Raw genomic sequence first — 16,230 nt, 5'->3', positions numbered from 1 at the left:
AAAAAGCTAAAAATAAAAATTTGCAAAGCAAAGTAAGGCAAAAGTTAAGAACCCTTAGTGAGCTTACAAATATGGAAAAGAAAAATGTAATTTGCATATTTGAAAAAAAAAATAAAAAATTGACCCATGAAACCTGACCAACCCGCCAAAAATATTGATGTTTAAAAAATATAAATTTTCTTTAAAATTTTGATGTTTACTAACTTGGAAAAGGAAAATGTAATTTGTATATTTGTAAAAAAAAAAATTAATAATAAAATAAAATTGACCCATGAAACCCAACCGGCCCACCCAAAATATTAATGTTTTAAAAAAAAAATTCTTAAAAATTTTGATATTTACAAATATGGAAAAGGAAAATGTAATTTGCATATTTGGAAAAAAAATAATAATAATAATAATAAATTTTGACCCGTGAAACTAGTCCAAAATATTCGGGCTGGCCCAACCCAACCCAACTTGTAACCTTAATCGTGAGTGAGTGAATTTTAAAGAGAAATGAATTGAGTGCAATATAGAATAAATATGTGTTGTGTGTCTATTATGTGCTGGGTGAAATATGAGTTGAATATGGAAAACCATGTTTAATCTATCTTGACCCTCAAATTAAGTGATTAAAAATTATCCAATCCATTTTTGACCCATCTTAAATATAGTTTACCCAAAACCATTAAAAAGTAGGCAGATATGTGCGGGTTGATTGTTTCTGACCTTTTTTGCCACCCCTATAAAAAAAATATATAAAAATTAGTTTCCCCTTGTGCCAAGCAAACAAAAAAAATTATCATCCTATCCATTCTTTTTATTATTCATTCTATTCTACCAAACATAAAATGAGAAAAACACACATTTCCATATCTAGATATTTCTCGTTTATTTATTTTTTCATTCTCCAACCAAATGAAACATAAGGTACAAAAGAATGACCGAGCTCTAATTTTTTTTCTTATATTTTCTATTACCAGGATTATAGTTTGAGAACTCGCAAAAGTTCAATTCACACGTGACCTCTCTAGTCACCAAATTGACCGTTGACAATTCCCAACAAATAACATGTTTGTCCGGGTCTTAGTACGTCACTCGTAACGAATGATAGACAATTTTGTTGAAAATTTACAGAGTGACAAAATGGTAATAGAATCGGCAATTCTTATTTGGTCCTACAAAGTGACAAAGTGGTACTAGAATCGTCAGTGTTACGCGGCACGAAAGAGCCGCCAATGCAGACTACATAAATATTATACAGTGTTCTGTGGACCCCACATTCATACCTCCCAATTGTAAGAGACTATCAAAGCCATGTGTCTTAACACTATCCATCCATCTATTTTGTGTGTGTATATATTATATATATATATATATATATATATATATATATATATATAGTACTACGTATAATATAGCAAAGAGCTCTGACCTATCACACAATTAATTTGGCGGAGAGAGAAAGATGAGCAACAAGGAAGCAGTGGCAATGACAGAGTCATATCCGATGAATGGTGGAGATGGCACTTACAGCTACACCAGCAACTCCACCTATCAGGTACTAGATTACATGTATATATGTGTGTATATCAGCATCTGATTATTTTGTTGAATAGGTACTCTTGTTCTATAAATTATTAGATTTGCCAAGGCTTATGGTGGTGATGAATTTAACATTTCAGTCAATCGGGTGACTTATATTCACCCCAAAAACATAATTCTTTCAGTAATTCGTAAGGGAAAAGAATTCTATATTTTTTGATATAAAAGTATTCAAATTCCAAAAACAGGAAATAAAATATTCAGAAATTTGTATCCATACAGTTTCCCCCCTAACTGGAAAATGTAAAACAGATAACTGAAGTATAAATATTGAATTTTGGGTTTTTTTTTTCTTCTTTTCTTTTATGATTAGTGTGTGGAGGTTGTGTTGAAGCTCATTTTGTACTTGGTTGTAGAAATTACTATATCAGTTTGTGAGTTAGTACTGTTCTTTGTTGTCTATCAGTTCATGTTTTGCAATGGGAGACTTTGGTTTTTTTTTTTTTTTTTTTCTTTTCTTAGTTGCTACTCTCACACACGTTCCTCTACTGAGTCTTGAATCTTAGACTTTCTTTTGAGAGATAAGGGCCTAATACCGCTAGGCCACTGACCAGTTGGTTTGGCAATGGGATACTTGAACATGCTATATCCTTTATTTTCCATCTTCTAAGGAAGATACTTGAATAGGCCATAAAAACAGTAACTGTTGCTTCAAACATAAGGTATACATACATTACAGAATCAATTCAACCATAATTTGCTATATCATGTTAAAGGCTATATCGGTATGTTCAGCCATCAGATACACTAATCTATAGATATTGGAATGCAACTAAATATTCACAGTTTTTTATACTAATCTATTATTTCCTAGGATGCGATGGTATTCTATCATACAGAGTCCAACAAACATAATAGAATGGTTTTATGAATAATTATAAAAAGAACGTGAATTTTAGATATATATGTGAGGTGGATGTCCAACAGATCTGTCAAAGACATATTCAATATTATACCCAGATTTTCAGCCTCATTTTAAATTAGTTCTATTGTGGGTGCCCTTCTCCCAATTTGAATAGCATATTTCAAGAACTATAGCATAAATGAGCTCATATATTGAGGGAATACCATCCGGTATAACAGATTCAGTCATGACATATAGCTAGGTTTCGCCATCTCTGAAGTATAATCAAGTAGTTTTTACTATTCCATGCACTAATTGTATTTGTTAACGATGATCAAAGCATTCCGAATCTGATAGCAATGACAATGATGATTATAGCAACAAGAGCAGTAACATCTTTTTTCGATTTTACAGAGAGAATCTTCACTTTATGCTAAAGAAATGATCGATGAAGCAATTGCAAAGAAGCTCGACATAAAAAGCCTCATTTCTAATTCAAACACATTGTGCATAGCAGATTTGGGATGTTCAGTAGGGCCAAATACCTTCATTGCCATGCAAAATGTACTTGAAGCCTTGGAGAAAAAGTGTCTTTCCCAAGGCAATGGTTCTAAAGTGCCTGAATTCCAAGTGTTCTTCAACGATCATGCATCCAATGATTTCAATACACTTTTCGCATCCCTCCCTCATGGTAGGCAATACTTTGCTGCTGGAGTGCCAGGTTCTTTCTATGGCCGCTTATTCCCGGAGTCCTCTCTCCATTTTGTGTATTCCTCCACTGCACTCCACTGGCTCTCTAAGGTGCCTGAAGAGTTGCTCGACAAAAACTCACAAGCATGGAACAAGGGAAGAATTTTCTACCCAAGTGCGTCGGAGGAAGTAGCAAATGCTTATGCAGCTCAATTTACAAAAGACATGAAGAACTTTCTGAATGCTAGAGCTAAAGAGATTGTGGCTGGAGGGATGATGGTAGTGCTCATGCCTGGTCTTTCGGATGATATCCATTATTCTCAGCGGTCTGGTCTGCTGATTGATTTCATTGGGTCTACACTCATGGATATGGTGAATGAGGTAAGTCAATATTCAGCTTTTCAATTGAAGCTACAAAGTAAGTCAATATTCAGCTCTTCAATTGAAGCTACAAAATTACAGTCTAGTACTAATTTTGCAATTTAAAGACGAGTAAGTCCTACAAAATTTTTATTAAGACAATGAAGTCCCAATTTTAAATTTTATTTTCAAATACGAAGTAAGTTCAAACTTGGACTTTTTTTTCTATTTTTTCGGTTTTGCCATTTAGTAACAAAGTACCAATCATTTCCAGTAGTGTATCATTTTCCTCTCCCCCGACCAAGAATTTTGCTCTCCCCTTCTCTATCTTCCACCTCTTTGCTAGGGTTTCCAAGCGCCGCTTTTCCTATTTCCAATCAAAGAGTGTGGTTTTGATGGCGATTCTCTTTCATCAACATCAAGTTTCAGTGATATAGAGATTCCATATTTTCCGAAGGAGAGGGAGGTGGCGTGAGAGAAGTTGAACCGAGTCTCAACTTGCACCTCGCTAAGTCAGGGTCCTCTATTTATCATAGTTTGGAGATGTCTCCAAGACGGTGTAGCTTATCTGAGATGGCTTCCATCTCTTCTCCAGTTCGTAGATCTTGTCGGCTGTATAGCCGGAGGGGCACATGTGAGCGGAGGCTTGTAAAATTGGGGTTTTTGCGCCTTGGAAGAATCAATAACCGATTTATGCCGATCTTTTCTTTTGATCCATGTATTGCTCTACTCTCCTTTGTTTCCTGTTTAATTCTCATGTTTGTTCTGTGTTTTTTTTTTTTTTGGTTTTTAGTTGTCGGTGCTTGCCTTCCTCCTCCTCTATCTATCAAAGGGGTTCTTCTCTTTGGTTCCATGGCGGGCCGATCCAATGATAGTTCTATATCAAAACTAGTAGCCATGGCCTATGGATTGTGGTTAGGTGATGAAGGAAATCTTAAATGGCCGACAAAGTCTTTCTCGAATTGGGATTTCGCGTCCCAAACCTATCATCGAGCTAGGCATGTTTTAGAATTGTATCACTAATTGTTGGGCAATGGAAAGCAAACAACTCATTTCCCATCATCTATATGAGACTCAACTCCGAACCCTTCTCACGGAATTAGAGCTCCTTCTCTGTTAATACTCGTGCATCTTGGCATCTACCCACCCATCTTATGTATCCATTTCCTTTGTGAAGTTCCTTTTTAGAGTACTTTGTTGTTGGTTTAAGTCTCCCTTCTTTTGCTTTGTTCGAGCTATGTGCTGCTCTGTTTCGTGTCATGGTACGGCGTCAAAGTCAAAGTTTTGGTCAGTCTTCCGTGGCGTTACCTTCACGCAACAAAAGGGTTGTAAGCTTATGGAACCGGCTATTCTAGTTGTGTGGATGGGGCTGCAATATGGGCTTGATTGTAAAAGGTTCCCAGATTTAGGCCCAACTTTGCGGAATAGTAATCAAAATGAGCTGAATATTCTTCATGGGGACGGGTGCTCAATAAACAATCAAATTTCTCTGAAAAAGCTCTCAAAAAGCTTCAATGATGAGTAAAAGATGAATACTTTATTTTTCTATTGAAGCCACCAGAATCTCTCCTAGGTTTTTAGAAAGCTGATATATATATATATAGTAGTAAGTCCTTACAATAAGTGGAAAAAGATTTTAAAGGACTGTCCTACAAGTTTGGGTACAAAATGGAAACTGTAAAGTTACCAAAATCTGATTTTTCGCATCTCCAAGCTAATGCAACCGGTTGGACTTGATGGTGCAACCGGTTGGACTGTCAAGTGCAACTGGTTGGATTTTTCCTGAGAGCTATTTTTCTCAGAAAATGCAACTTGTTCGAACATAAAGTGCAACTGGTTGGACTGCGTTGAATGACAATGCCAACCTTAGCTCTCGTACCCAACCTTAAAAATATTCACTAGTGTTCCTCACACACAGACCTGTACTACGTAATGTTCTAAATGGATGCAACAATAAGAGGAACTTGCTCTTCAGCTCCAAAAGACTGAGACTTAAGATAAACAAAGATTACAACTCGATCATTAAGTTTTGACTCCAAAATTCGCCAATATTACAATTTTATATCTCACAGAATATGCATTATGCATTACATTTTGATAAATCTATGTTGCACTTAAATCATATTTCCATTATATTTTCACTGTAACCCGTTAATGCAAACCGTTATTATAGGGATTAGTCCGTGAAGCTCAAGTGGATTCATTTAACATACCTGCGTATTGTCCCTCCCCCAAGGAAATTTCAAGGCTCGTAGAAGAAAACGGGTGTTTCAGTATTGAGAGAATGCAGATGATGGATCCAAGGTCAAAGATGCATTCCCCGTTTGATGCGCACACATTCATAATGCACCTACGAGCTGTCATGGAAGGAGTTTTCACCAAACATTTTGGAAGTGAGATTGTTGGCGAAACGTTTGAAAGGATTTCTAAAAAAAGTGCAGAGTTTTCCTGCCTACTGGACAAAAGCTACAATGAAAGAAATCAAGTATATTTTGTTTTAAAGCATAAATGATGTGAGTTCGGATGGTATTGGTCACATTATAAGGGTAATTTACATGTCGTTGCTGTCTTTTTTTTTTTTTCTTTTTTTTTTGGTAGATGGAGAAATACTATAATGTTATTTAGAAAAAAGAAAAAAAAAGAAAGAAAGAAGAAGAGAGATATAATATACTGGTGCCTCGATAAAATGGTTAAAACTAAACCCTGAGACTTATTTATTGTCAACAATCAATAAGAAATTTAGATTTTGTGCTGAAATCTTGAATTTGGCAGATTTTGAATTTGATTTACAGGAAGATACTCTTTCCCCTATTCTATAATTTCCCAAAGGCTCTGCAAGAACCCTTTTGCCTGGACAATGTTATGCTGATGAATTGAATATATCGTGATGCGATTTGAGTTCAAATGGCAACACATAAAACTACAATATGTACTTCAATTGAAATCATCACCAAGATAGATATGTATAATAAGACTATCTATTTGAAGGTATGGAAAAGGATCTGATATTGGCATTAAGTGTCTCAGAATTCATTTATTATTATTATTTTTATTTTATGATATTTGGATTTAAGCAATGGAGTGTCACATAATTTTTTCTTCAGAGTTCAAAACCTTTGATATGGTTACTGTAACAAGTTTTACATTTTCTGACAACTCTTTTTACTTGTTTATGTAGTGATATTTCTTGTTCTGTTCTTGCATTTATAGAATCAATAAATTTTTTTATTCATAATTTTTAACTTATTATTTTGGACCATTTGAGTATCCACTAGTTTTAGAGTATAGGTACTATTTACTAGCTGACCAATCCCATTTATTAGGACTTAAGGCAAGGACGATGGTAATAGTGATGATATGTATTTACTAGCTGAAAATTTGATAGACTATTAATGATTCGGCTTGCTAATTAGAAGGTTGAATTATATGAAGTCCAAGTTTATTACAAATTATTCATATGAATGTATATGCAAATTTCTATCCAATCAAATAAAAATGGCATCGCACATGTATAGAAGACATTATAAGGCCACCTAGCCATATTTAGTAATATTGAAACAAAATTATTTTCTCGTGGTGCCCTCTCTAGTGTTGCACTTTTTCTCCCATTTGTGAATTGGTCTAAAGTATCATAACTAAAGAGAGCCAAAACTGGAGACGCCGAAACCTCATGAGTGAATCGAAGGTTGGATCTATATGAATTTCACTTAAATTGCCCCATCTATCTTCTTAGATGGAAGTTCGGTTTCAAACCCCAGCACCAGTGCTCTAATGGTATTACTCTTGGGCTTTATTACATTTCCTTTTCCTAGGCGATGTGGGATTGTGCACCCGTAACTCACCAGTGTGGTAGTCTGTCAATGTCTCGCATCCGCCCACGGCACACCTGTCCACGAGTGTGGTAGTCTGTCAGTGTCTCGCACCCGCCCACGGCACACCTGTCCACGGGGTCATTACAATCCACCCTCCTTGGAGGCCCGCCCGACATCCCCATCGGCACACTTCCGGCTGGGTTAAGCTCTGATACCATTTGTAACGGCCCACTCCACCACATGGTATGATATTGTCCACTTTGAGCCTGAGCCAGCACGATTTTACTCTTGGACTTTACCCCAAAAGACCTCATACCAATTGGAGTGACACACCTATATATAAGCACTTCACCTTTTCCTTTCCAAGGCGATGTGGGATTGTGCACCCGTACCTCACCAGTGTAGCAGCCTGTCAGTGTCTCGCACCCGCCCACGATACAGGGTCATCACAATACATATGTAAAAAGACATAATTGCCCCTGAATGACTCTGTAGCCAAATATCATCTTCTAAACCAGCTATGAAAACCCTAATTTGCCTGTAATGAGCACTGTCAATACAATTTAGCTTCATCAAGCTGTGACAACCCGAATTCTTATTAGATTTTTAGTTGTGATTAGTGTCTTAATTAATCTTAATCGGAGACCTTAATATGTTAGTGGGATTTTTATCATTTTTATACGAGGCAATTGTTTGATTTTCAAATTGGTGGTGGATAGTCTTACATTGTAAAAAGTTGCTCTCAGTTGGACACTTTCAAACACGTCTTCAAATATGTAACTACATAGCCTCGTATATGTCTAACATTATATCTGTTTCCTTACATCAAATATTGAGACACGTTGCCAGCCTCTTTACACATGTTGAGTGTCCTTTCTAGTCACAAGCAATATTGGACAAAGAAAGGAAGAGAGTTACTGGCCGAGTCTAGTGAGAAAAAGAGGTAGAAGAGGCAAAGAAGAAGGAAAGGGCTGGAGTTTAAAGAGGGGGCGGGATGGGGTGGATGTTTCTCAAAATCCGTACCTACCCCGTAATCCGTAACAGATTTAAAATTTAAATTCATACCCACTCCTATGGTACATAAACGATTCCCATACTCATATTATTAGGGGAGAAACATAGCAGGGCTTCCATACCCATACCATTAAGGACGGGATGGAACAGGGCTCCAGCGGGACGGTACAAATTGTCATCCTTAACTATACATAGAAATCACACTTGGAAAGGGTCAACAACCTAGAGCAATGGGGTTTGAAACCGAACTTCTATCTAAGAAGATCGATGGGGCAATTTAGGTGAAATTCGTGTAGATCCAACCTTCGATTTACTCATGAGATTTGGGCGGTCCAGTGGAAACCACCATGGTTAGGAGGCTCTCTCTAGTTATGATACTTTAGACCAATTCACAGATGGGAGAAGAAATGCAACACTAGAGATGGTTGGAGAAGATAATTTTGTTTCAATATTACTAAATATGGCTAGGTGGCCGTATAATGTCTTCTACACTTGTGATGTCATTTTTATTTGATTGGATAGAAATTTGCATATACATTCATATGAATAATTTGTAATAAACTTGTACTTCATATAATTCAACCTTCTAATTAGCAAGCCGAATCATTAATAGTTTATCAAATTTTCAGCTAACAAATACATATCATCACTATTGCCATCATCCTTGTCTTAAAGCCCAAATAAATGGGATCGGCTAGCTAGTAAATACTACCTATACTCTAAAACTAGTGGATACTCAAATTGTCCAAAATAATAAGTTAAAAATTATGAATAAAAGAATTTATTGATTCTATAAATGCAATAGCAGAACAACAAATATCACTACATAAACAAGTAAAGGAGTTGTCAGAAAAATGTAATACTTGTTACAATAACCATATCAAAGGTGTTGAACTCTGAAGAAAAAATTATGTGACACTCCATTGCTTAAATCCAAATATCATAAAATAAAAATAATAATAGTAAATAAATTCTAAGACACTTCTTGGAGTGCCAATATCGGTTCCTTCTCTATACCTTCAAATAGATAGTCTTATTATACATATCTATCTAGGTGATGAATTTCACTGAAGAAGTCCAAGCAAAAGGGTTCTTGCAAAGAGACTGAAATGACCAAATTTAAACCAAAATCAAAACCAAATCTAACACCAAAAAAACTAAACCCCACAGGCCTGTAGAAAAATCTCAAAATAATAATTTAAGGATGAATCAACCAATTTTAAAATCAAACACAAAACACAGTATAGAAAATAAAATACTTTCATGGTACTTTTGAAAATAATAATAATAATAAATAAATAAATAAAGTGAAGAAAAAATCACAATGTTGCTTATGGTATAATCAGCCCCTAATGCCAATAATATGAGAATGGATTATGTTGAGTATCAAAGAAGGGTACAACGAAGTGGGTTCTGCAGAACTAAACCCAAAAGAAAAAACTGTAAAAGCCCAAACCATTACAAAATTCAATGAGCAAGCCCAAGCCCAAAAGACACCATGGCAAGGTCCAATACCTTTAGTAATGCTCGGATCAAGAACTTGACCCATCCGAACCCAGTTTAACAACCCTTTAAAACCAAACAGAGGACCGTTGCTCTAGGATTTAACCCTATGCTGAGAAATTGAATAACTAGAGTCTAGAGCATCAATCATCTGCTGGTGCGAGGATTGAGTTCTAATGGTCCGAGTCTCTGTGACAACTCTCAAGACATGGGTTGAACTTGAAGCTTTGTCTTGGAGAAGCTTTGAGTTTCTCTCTTTTCAAATGAAATAGATGGTGAGACTCTACTTGCGCAAAGCGACGTAATGACACGGGACGCAACGTAAAATATGATATAATGAAGCAATAGAGGGGAACCGGCCGGTGGTATAACTGCTTGATATATTAACCCAGTCAGTTTGCTTTCAATTTTTAGAGTTGTATGTCTAATGATTTGTTGAGAGTGACGTCATTTTTTTTTAATCATTTCACAGATTGTTTGTAACCTAGTAAATTTTTCAATTTTTTTTAACTATAAATAATTATAAATCTCAGATTTAAACCATCATTTATTTAATAATGGTCTGAATTTTCTCTCTTTTAAAGTTCCACAATTTTTCATCCTTAATCTACCCAAAAAATGAAATTTTTGTGACACTAAGAATGACTTTAAGATAGTGATTGATACCGTTAAAGTACTCCCATATGTGTGTGAGTACCAATTAAGAAAGAAAAAAAAATAGTACTATTTGTAATGAGTTCAAGGTTAGAAAATATGAAAAGGGTGACTTTAAGACAGTGATTGATACTGTTAAAAGTATTCCAGCTCAGAATACTCATCGTGTGGATTGGAATGAAAACTATAGTGAGAGAATTAAAATTCACCGAAACAAGTCATTTGTCATATTTTATGGGGCACCAAATGATCATTCCGACTTTGGTTTATGATGATACTGCAGAAAAGAGTGAAACTGTTGATAGCACTACCTTAATTGTGGAATCCGATTACTTCTCCGCTGTTAATCTTGTAATTGTGGTGAGTTATTTTTATTTTAATACTATATGTGTGAAAATTTATTGCGGTGAATTAGATTAAAATGAGAAAAGAAATCACTGTAATTAGATTGACCTTACACGTTTGCAATTAAAGCCTGCTAGATACCACAACAATAGCTAAAGGTCTACCAGTTTACAACAGTGTTTTTTATTAATGCTTTTAAGGTTAAGGTGATCAGAATGAAATTTGAATTGACTTAGGACCTAGCATAACATTTTTTTTATCAACAGTTTTTCTAGATTCTTAAGTTACTAGAGAGGATATAATTATTTTTATTTATTTATAAACAACAAAGTTGGAAAATTTGGACCATTACCCCTTGTATGTATTTATATGTCAAAATTAATTTTCATGAATTTGTTGTTTCAGCTGGTGGAACCCCAGCCACGTCGTTAAAAAAATAAAAAGTAAAGTAATTAATGTAAGATTTAAATTTTAATTAATTTAACTTTGTCGTAACAAACTTATAATCTTAATTTTGATATTATGAAGTGATATGTTTCTCTTTTTCTTTTTATTTTTTTTCCTTGACAAAGGAAGGAAAAGGAAGGAACAAGAAAATTCAACGCAAGAGTATTTCTCATTCATTTATATACCTAATAAATTTAATGGTTTTGTTGCCTTTTAGTCCTTTTCTTTTGTTTTTTTTAATAGTAAGTGAATTTTTATATTTTTTCAATTCAACATTAACATCCTCTAGCAAAAGAACAATTGATTAAGTTTTGACACATACTTATATAAAATTGACAGATAGTAATATTAAAAAAGAATAAAACCCTTTAACATAAATCATACGAGGAAACGCTGCTGCGTGAAAGTTTAATATATAAAATGAAGAGACAGAAAAAGAAAATAAAAGAATAAATAGAGAAGTAGAAGTCACAAAGTCACATGAAACTTGCACAGCCAGCTTTGAGTCTAAGTATCTTCAACTCATTCTTCTGCGACTGCGACGGGAGGGACGAGGGCAAGTGTATCATTTGAACAATGTCGGTAGTAAATAACAGCACCACATATTATCAATTTTGCGATGCAAAGGCATATGTTGTTGTCTTTGTGATAAACCAGAACAAACTGCATCACAATTTCTATTAAAGCGTCACATACACTAAAATCACCATAAGGCCCACAAATTAGTTCTCTAAATACGTAACAGTTGGTGGTAAACAGTATCCACGTACGCGAGTAGTAAATATCCTCCCACAAATATCCCAAAAGAAAAGTTGTGCACAGATTGGTCAAAGACCTCATAGAGATTGCCAAACAACCAATACGCTTTTCCAAACGATGATCATCCTTATTTCGTATGTATTGATGAGCCAAACCTATATGTGCTATAACTAATAATTTGACCATCATCACCATCAGTTCAACAAATGAAACATGTGAATTTAACCGATTCCCGTTCATTGTCCAAAATGTAGTAGATACCACACCCAATATTCGCCACAGATTACTTGTATTTTCTGCATTCAAAGGTAGATAAACTTCAATATGTAAATAACAAATAATAATACAGATAAGTTGTTGCTTTCAATTCCTAACACTTCTTTAATTATATAAAGATATATAACTATTTCTATTAAATAAAAAATAATAGAGCAGATAAGTTGAGGGGTTAATTTTTTATTCTTTTTCTTTTATCCTTGGATCCTTTCAAGCTAGAAAACAAAAAATGGGAAAAAAAACTTCTTTATTAAAATTTATAAATCATAATTACAGAAAAAAAAAAAATTAATAACACATAATGATCATAACAATAACAACAATAATAATTTTCAAAACACACCTAGGATTCAATTTCTAAAGAAATAAACTGATTATTATGTAATGATTAATTATTTTCTATGACAACACACTATCTACTTTTCTTTATTATTATTTTTTTCATTCCTATTATATATTAGGATACTAGTAAAACTGTAGTGTGTTCCATGGGAGTAAAATCTAATTTAAATTAATATTTAACAAAGAAATTAAATAATTATAAATTCTAAAAATTAATATTTAATAAAGTAATTAAATAATTAAATAATTGTAAATTCTAAAATATCAACATAAGGTAAAAGAGATAAAAATATAATTTTTAATTGAACTTTACAATAGGAATTCAATTATTGATAAGTGTATTTTCAAACTCCTAAAATAATATCAAAATTAGGACTATTTTTTATTACAATTTATTAAGACTAAATTATTTATATTTTTTATATATATTTCATTGTATAATTAGAAAGACCAATTTTTTTTATATATAATTTCTTATCTAATTAGATTTTCTCTTTTCGAAAAAAACTCATAATAAATAGGTAATTTGAGCTTTATAAAAACTTTTCTAAATTGGTAATTCTTTTATAAACACTCTTCTAAAGACCATATATTAATTTTAAAACAAAAACTCATAATATATAAGTAATTTGTGTTAAACACTTTAATATACATGAAAGACAATAATTTATTTATAAAATTAGAAAAGATGTGGAAACTAAATAGACTAAATTATTTAAATTTTTTATATATTTCCATATCTAATTAGAAAGACTAAATTATTTATTTTCTTTATATATTTTCTATTCTAATTAGATTTTCTTTGCCCGCCAATAGTTAAGTTATTGGCGTAATTCGATTTTTCATACAGTAGTTAAGGGACCCACATATTATTATTTTAATGAAAGTGCTCACGTAATAACAAATGAATCCCAACAATAGTAATAATGAACTCCTCCATCAGTATAAATTATTGACGTATTGATTGTGTGATTTATTATGCTACGGAGTTCACATTAATTAAAAGGGAATGCTCACCAATAGTGAGAATGAAATCTTATACTATTAAGATTTATGATAGTATGTGTTAATAATTCACCTTACATATTGTGTGAATATTAAAAAAAATCTCATAATAAATAGGTAATTTGAGTTTTATAAAAAAAAATTTAAATAGGTAATTTGAGTTTCATAGAAACTCTTCTAAACACCTTGTATTAATTTTATATTAAAAACTCAAAATAAATAGGTAATATGTGTTATTCTAAAAGGAAACATACATACTAAACAAATAAATTTATTATTATAATAAATGTACCAAAATAATAGTATAGATATAGGTATAGATATAGATTTTTATTATTATTTACTTATTTTATTGTGTAAAGTTATACACTATCAAAATAATATATATTTTTAAGTACTTACTAGTATATTTTTCTTTGCAATAGGAAAACGTTTTTGAGAACCAATATATAAGTTGCATTCTCCACCAAAAAAACCAATATATAAGTTGCATTCTCCACCAATTCATTAATTCTTCCTCGCTCATCTGTCAAAAAATAATAATAAAGAAAAAAACACAATAAAAAAATAAGGGTTTGATTACAAATAATTAAAGGGAAAAGATACTCCTACCAGAAAAAGAAAAAATAGAAAAGAAAAAAAAAAAAAATTTGAATTTTTTGCATTAATTATGTCTAAACTACACAGTAATTGAGAAGGAAGTAATTCACCTCGCTCATACGCACGATCATCAAAACTATCTTCTGACTCCAAGGATCCACCTCTCTAATATCCCTCATCTCTACAGTATAGGAGAGAGTAATTGATTTGGGATTCGCGAGGGCTTAAACTGCTATATACTCCATGGGTGTATATATAATGAAGTTAAATTATAATTATAATTGAAAAAGGAAAGTGATCAATAGAGGAGAGAGTAATTGATTTGGGATTCGCAAGTGGAACCATGCCACGGCATTAAAAAATAAAATTAATTAAATCCTAATCCAATACGAGTACTAATTTATAGCCGATATCCTAGTAATTTTAGGTCTAAACTTGGCCCAGTAGGAAAAAGGCCATGTATTAATTATGTTTCTTTTTTAAATATTTCTTAATTATATTTCCTTTAATGTATCGATTACCAAATAAATACCACTCTTATTATATTCATCAAAAAAAGTTTCTTTAACTAAATTCTATCATTACTTTATTTCTTTCTTTCTTTTTTTAAAATATTATTTTAGGGAAAATTATATTTTAGTAACCAAAATTATATATAATTGCTATATAGTGATATGAAAGTTCAGAAAACGTGAATAGTGACCACTTTTGAAACTTAATTGATATTAAGTGACCATTTGATGGTTTATTACCTAAATAGCCTTCTTATAATATATTATTATGTAAGTAGACAAATTTACCCTTTACATTAACCTAAATCACTTACTTAAATTGACTAACAAAAAGACGATAGATTATTAGGGTAAGTCTCTGAAGAGAAGATCAAGATGGGAGAGAACTGATGATGGATATTATACATCATTTTCTTCAAGATTCTAAGAGACATGACGAGAAAATTGTAAATTTTCTTCTTATTCATTATTTTCAAGGTATAATTATTATACTTTACGAGTTGATTTGTCTGAGAGATCTTCCTTAAGATATAAGATTGTAATTTTCAGGAATTTTTAATACTACTTAGTTATAGTTCAAGAAATAATAACTATTGTTGATTAATTTCATAATTTTACTAATTGTTAAAGGGTGTTTCAAAAGTATAATTTGCCACTGTAAATGCTATGAGCATTCATGCTGGAGAGCCTTGAAAAATAAATAAATGATGGAAAAGAGATAATATTGATACAGAAATTTTAATTTTTTAAATTGGTAAATTGTAAACTAAAAAGGAAAATATTAGATGGTTGAGAGCCTTGAAAAATAGTTGGATTAGAGAGAGAAAGAGAGTAGGAGGAGGATGAATTTAATGACTTATTATTTATATTGGATGGTAATTTTATCATATAAAATTTATTTTTAAAATGTTTATTAAACTTTTAAGTGTTTTTGACCAAATTATCCTTAAATGGTCACTTAATATCAATTAAGTTTCAAGATTGGTCACTATTCACCTTTTCTTCACTTTAAAATCACTATATAGCAATTATATTTAATTTTGGTCACCAAAATATAATTTTCCCAATTTTGATTCTTTGCATGTATTAATTACTAAGTAAATAAGTACAATTTCTATTACATTAATTGATTACAAATAACGGCTTAACTTTTATATGGTCCAACTACAACAACTTCAAATCCTCGCGAGTATGGAAGGCGGCAAACAGCCATGGAGTAAATATAAGGTGTGCTCCATGCGCGCACATTCCAATAATTCGTGATGGACATGCACTCTCTCGCGTGCCGGGCACATCCAATACCATAACAAACATGCATAGAAAACTACAAAACCTGCCTTAAAAGCTAAATTCAACTCATCACTCACGAACAGTGATTAAAAATAAATCAAAATCTTTAGCTAAATTAGATTTTGATAATGGAAAAAAAGACTTTATGCAAATCGAAGAGAGTAAAGGATTTTTTTAGCCACACTATCTG

The 16,230-nt window shown here is 32.5% G+C and overlaps 1 protein-coding gene across 1 annotated transcript; it reads left to right on the top strand.

Moving 5' to 3' along the window:
* The first annotated feature begins 1,403 nt into the window (after positions 1-1,403).
* LOC132312490 (loganic acid O-methyltransferase-like) lies at positions 1,404-6,238 on the top strand. Its single transcript, XM_059810868.1, has 3 exons — positions 1,404-1,543; positions 2,846-3,502; positions 5,655-6,238. The coding sequence occupies exons 1-3, from the start codon at positions 1,451-1,453 to the stop codon at positions 5,991-5,993; spliced, it is 1,089 nt and encodes a 362-aa protein (XP_059666851.1). The 5' UTR covers positions 1,404-1,450; the 3' UTR covers positions 5,994-6,238.
* Positions 6,239-16,230: the final 9,992 nt, after the last annotated feature.

The sequence above is a fragment of the Cornus florida genome, unplaced genomic scaffold (genome assembly GCF_030987335.1).
Source record: "Cornus florida cultivar Cherokee Brave unplaced genomic scaffold, ASM3098733v1 CherokeeBrave_3.0.0_Hap2_Chr06, whole genome shotgun sequence".
Lineage (NCBI taxonomy): Eukaryota > Viridiplantae > Streptophyta > Magnoliopsida > Cornales > Cornaceae > Cornus > Cornus florida.
This window is presented reverse-complemented; position numbering and strand designations above follow the sequence as displayed.

Coding starts and splice junctions, on each gene's coding strand:
- LOC132312490 (XM_059810868.1), top strand. CDS start 1,451: ATGAGCAACAAGGAAGCAGTGGCAATGACAGAGTCATATCCGATGAAT. Junction 1,544..2,845: donor CCAGCAACTCCACCTATCAG/GTACTAGATTAC, acceptor TCGATTTTACAG/AGAGAATCTTCACTTTATGC. Junction 3,503..5,654: donor TCATGGATATGGTGAATGAG/GTAAGTCAATAT, acceptor CCGTTATTATAG/GGATTAGTCCGTGAAGCTCA.